This window comes from Sinocyclocheilus anshuiensis, unplaced genomic scaffold (genome assembly GCF_001515605.1).
Source record: "Sinocyclocheilus anshuiensis isolate Anshui unplaced genomic scaffold, SAMN03320099.WGS_v1.1 scaffold843, whole genome shotgun sequence".
Lineage (NCBI taxonomy): Eukaryota > Metazoa > Chordata > Actinopteri > Cypriniformes > Cyprinidae > Sinocyclocheilus > Sinocyclocheilus anshuiensis.
The window spans coordinates 313,855-318,782 of NW_015547670.1; the positions used below are offsets into that span (position 1 = coordinate 313,855).

The 4,928-nt window shown below is 35.5% G+C and overlaps 1 protein-coding gene across 1 annotated transcript in view; it reads right to left on the reverse strand.

The window, feature by feature from the left end:
* Nucleotides 1–561: 561 nt before the first annotated feature.
* LOC107702733 (lysyl oxidase homolog 4-like) overlaps nt 562–4,928 on the reverse strand; it is a 27,770-nt gene continuing 23,403 nt past the window's right edge. The window contains exons 11-14 of the mRNA XM_016505137.1: nt 3,537–3,652; nt 3,127–3,263; nt 1,128–1,239; nt 562–632 (exon numbers count right to left, since the gene is read on the reverse strand). Of these exons, the coding sequence (XP_016360623.1) occupies nt 562–632; nt 1,128–1,239; nt 3,127–3,263; nt 3,537–3,652 (436 nt within the window). The remainder of the gene's footprint in view (nt 633–1,127; nt 1,240–3,126; nt 3,264–3,536; nt 3,653–4,928) is intronic.

A 4,928-nucleotide genomic window follows, 5' to 3' on the forward strand; every position in this document is an offset into this window, starting at 1 on the left:
CTATCTACTCTTTTCAGTAAAATCAAAGTAAAAAGGACCTGGACTATCAAACTTCAAAATTACAAATAGTGCACGATAAAAATATCACAAAGTATATTCCAAGTGTTCTGATACAAAACCATGTGTCAGGAACACAGACTGAAATATAGTGCACAAGTTTTGCTTCTTTTTTTTTTTTTGTTCAATATTTTGTGTACTTTTTGAAGTTCCAGTCTATATCCATTTCAAATGGGTGGAAAAGAACAACCAGTATGTTATTCAAAAACGAAAAGTCAAATACAAAATACTAAGAAGAAGAAAAAATGACCGAATCAGATTTTTGGGTGAACTAACCCTCTAAATGATATTGTTTTGTTTGATTTCCAAACATCTGCTAGACTTAATTAATTTCCATAATGAAAATTGTTTAGCGATGTAGCATATCTTGTCCACTCAGTGGTGCTACTGGTAGACTGTTCTGAGATCAGCTGAGAAAATCTCCTTCTCTTTCACCCAGGTTATTAACCGCATTTCCGGGACCCATTATTGAACATCCTCTCCTCTCACCTTTCTTGAGCAGGCTCAAATGAAGTTATTGCTAATCTGACGCTGATGTTCGAATAAATCCTCAGTTTCAGCACTGTAGGCATCACCTGTGAAAGTGTATCAGAATTTAGACACTAGCATACTTGAGCATACATACATATGTCATTGTTCATTCATTGCTATGGGGATCATACCTGCATGACAGCCATACATAAACACTCTGTGTCCATCATATTTACATCGACAACGCATGACGTTGTTCATGAAATCTGATATTATATTATATTATATTATATTATTATAAAGAACTTTAAGGATGGGTGAACAGCATTAAATATAGCTATTGGTGTCATTTAATCATGGCATTGTAAAAGTTTCACAGTTGCAGACATGCAGAACCAACAAGGATGTGGAGCTTTTAAAGAAATGTTATGCAATCAGATTGCTCATCAAAGCACTTTACAAATTGGTTTCACCAAATCAGGCTCCCAAATTACTGTTATATAGTCACAATATAATAATTTATTAGTATGAAAACATGCTGTTTAAGCAGGGTATGAGGTCAAACGATCATTGTTCATTCATTGCTATGGGGATCATACCTGCATGACAGCCATACATAAACACTCTGTGTCCATCATATTTACATCGACAACGCATGACGTTGTTCATGAAATCTGATTCAGCCATGTCCAGGGACGGATTTACCTCAACCTGACAAAACACACACAAGAATGAATAGAGCTCTTCAGTAATGAGATCAATTTGTAGGGCAAGGATAATTTGCGATGGGTTCCCTCAGGAATTACTAATGGGTTAAAAAAAAACCTTAATAGGGTCTCTGGTTAACATTACTAAGAGACTTTCACTTTTTCTACTACACCAAAAATCAAACACAGGTACACCTCAAACATTTTTAAGCTGCCTCTTTTTTTTTATAAACCACAATTGCTACCAAGTTGCTACTTAAGAAGAATCTAATTAAATTAATGCAATATTAAAAGTAATATAATACAGTACTATAATTTAATTTAATAATTTACTATAATACAAAAATATACTATAATACTAATTTACTACAATTCAATATAATAATTTACTATTATAAATTAAAATAAAATAAAATAAAATAAATTAATATTATATTATATTATATTATATTATATTATATTATATTATATTATATTATATTATATTATATTATATTATATTATATTATATTATATTATATTATATTATATTATATTATATTATATTATATTATATTATATTATATTATATTATATTATATTATATTATATTATATTATATTATATTATATTATATTATTATAAAGAACTTTAAGGATGGGTGAACAGCATTAAATATAGCTATTGGTGTCATTTAATCATGGTATTGTAAAAGTTTCACAGTTGCAGACATGCAGAACCAACAAGGATGTGGAGCTTTTAAAGAAATGTTATGCAATCAGATTGCTCATCAAAGCACTTTACAAATTGGTTTCACCAAATCAGGCTCCCAAATTACTGTTATATAGTCACAATATAATAATTTATTAGTATGAAAACATGCTGTTTAAGCAGGGTATGAGGTCAAACGAGCTTCTTTCAGCTACATTATTCTAAGGACATTTAATGTGATTATGCCTACTAGGCTTAAGAACATTTTAAATGCTGAAACAACAGTTCTTTTATTTTCTTTTTGCCATTACTGTGGAAATATTTTTCTTAGTAGCTGAAGGTAATTATTTTGAGAGCACATTCAAATGCAAGTCTCGCTTATCTTTTTTTCTTTGCGCTTTTAATGACAGTGTGCAACTTTAACTCTGGACTGTGGAGATCTGGGTCTGTCTGACCATATGTTTGAGCGAGAAAGTGCCTGTAAAACAGGCAGGCGTAAACTTCTCTGAACCTAATTGACCATGTCTAATAGAGGGAAATTTAGCACGCCTTGCTCCTCCAGCAGGGAATGCTTAACATTGGGTTATTTTGGGTGTAAAATTAAAGACAAGCAACTCAAAGAAAAAGCAACAGGTTTGCCTGGATCATCAAGTATAGATGCTTCATTTATACAGCGCCTTTGCTCGGATGGGTTGGCATGGGATAGCTGGCATCACTCAACATGGAGATGGGAGCTCTGACCTTTGAGTATCACCACGGCTCGTCGCTGTGCCATACATAGCAGCAGCCCGATGCCGGTTTGTAATTAGCATCTGCCAAACGTGCTTAAAATACATGCAAATCTATCATGGCGACATTTCGAGCAAATAAATCTTGAAAATGGTCAAGGCACAAAGGTACACTGTAATTAAAACAGAGCTTCACGTCAACCTATATTTTATGACCGGGATGCATAAAAGGACTCTTGATTGGCACCTAAAGCGGCTCTTTGATTGGCTGGTTCTGCATGTGAAGCTCAGCTGCGGAAGTGTTCACAGTGCCCACAGTGATTTGGATGATTAACATGTTCCAAGGTTAATGACAGAGAAAAAGTGGCTAAACTGCATCCTGAAAAGAGAATCTACTCTTCAAGGAATAGTGGAAAAAAGTTTTGTGCTATGACTGCCATCTTCCAAGGTTCAGATGTTCTGAATAATTTCACCTGCATGATGTAGTCTCCAGGTCTGACATCAGTGATGTCTATCCACTGGCAGTCGATATCGTGGCGGTAAGTGTCCCAGCAACCCACCGAAATGCCTTGATCTCCATAATTGTAACATGAAAAGCGTTTGTGAAGTCCTGAAGAAATAAAAACAAAAACAGTTGTGTGTAGTTGCACTTGTAAATTATGAAAGCCCCCGAATAAAAGTTTCCGCTACTGAATAAAAAATAAAAAAGGTAATTGCGACTCTTTATCTCACAATTCTGATTTTTTTTCTTGCAATTCCGATTTACATCTTGCAATTCTGACTTTCGCAGTTACCTTTTTTTTTTAATTATTAAGTGGCAGAAACGGGCTTCTATATAAACCAAATGGCATTCATGTAAGATTTAACACAACTACACTTTTACCATCAGGGCAGTAGGTGTCTTCCAGACAGAAACTGGCTTTGTGTCCTTCGGCCACTCGGCTTCCGTTGAGTGTGAGGAGGTCATAATGTGTGAACACTTCAATGCTGTGATAATGCCTGAATCAAAAATATTCATATCAATAAATGTCGGCAGAATCAGAATTCAGTGGTGATTACCAAGGCAAGAATCATTACTACTATTCCTTTTTTTAACAACAATAATCCCATTTAAATCTAAAAACAAGTTGGGTTAAAAGTAATCTAAAAGTAATCAGAATACATTACCTAAACAGAGTAATCTAGATTACATTACTACAAAATCAGTAACAGACTACAATTTGTACATAATCTACCCAGCACTGCTGGCAACCACCCACAACACCCTAGAGTCATGGCAGCAGTTTTGCACCAACTTTATTCCAATATGTAAAAATCGAGTTGACTTATATTTCATGCTGGCTAGTGAACACGGGAAGAACAAAGGTTCACTATGGACCACTGCCTAATGACCTCACTGCTCCTACATGAAGGTGTTGGCTGCTACGGCAACACCCTTTCCAGGAAGTTGTTGTTATGCTGACAGGGTTACACTTGCAGAGCTGTTTATTCAGCTCGTCTGAATAGATGGCTTTCAAACGCCAACTTTGCTGGTGTTGTTTTAAAAGATTAATAAAACAGGATTGGCCTGTGAACACGCAAAACCCACAACTCCTACACAACAGAGCGCCTTGTTCCCACAGAATGGGTTTGCAATTATTTTCAGAACACATGTAAAGGGAGTGGAGGTGCTCAACGCAGCTAATTAATCTAAAAGATGACGGCAAGCTTGCTGACCACCCATGACCAGTTTTAGAAACATGAGTGTACATTCCTTTCATTGCAAGTTAAAATGACTAACTGAACTGAAAGGAAATGTAACCACAAACACTGTCTTAGCAAAAATTGAGTGTCATACGTCAGGGTTATTCCTGCATTATTTAGATCCATGTGCTGTCTGCATTAAGTACCCCATTTATTAAAAGAGACATGCAAAAGCTGATCCTGAGTGTTACAGTTCGGACCAAAAACCCGAATGTATTAACCTAGAACACTGCCTAACACTTGATGGCTGCTCTGTCAATTCTTCGTCTTCAATTAGAAACCTCGGTGTGCAATTTGATAGCAATCTTACCTTGAAAAGCCATGTTTCTAGCATTTGTAAAACTGCATTTTCCATCTTAAGCACAGGCGCCCTATTAAACATTGTGTAGATTTTAAAATATTGCTAATTACTTAGCTTCTCAGTACTTATGCGAGCTCTTAACGCATTATAGTCCTTCACGTCCACTCCGATCTCAAAACTCTAGCCATTTGTTAATCATGATGATGGATGATGACATCGGGGGGGGGGGGG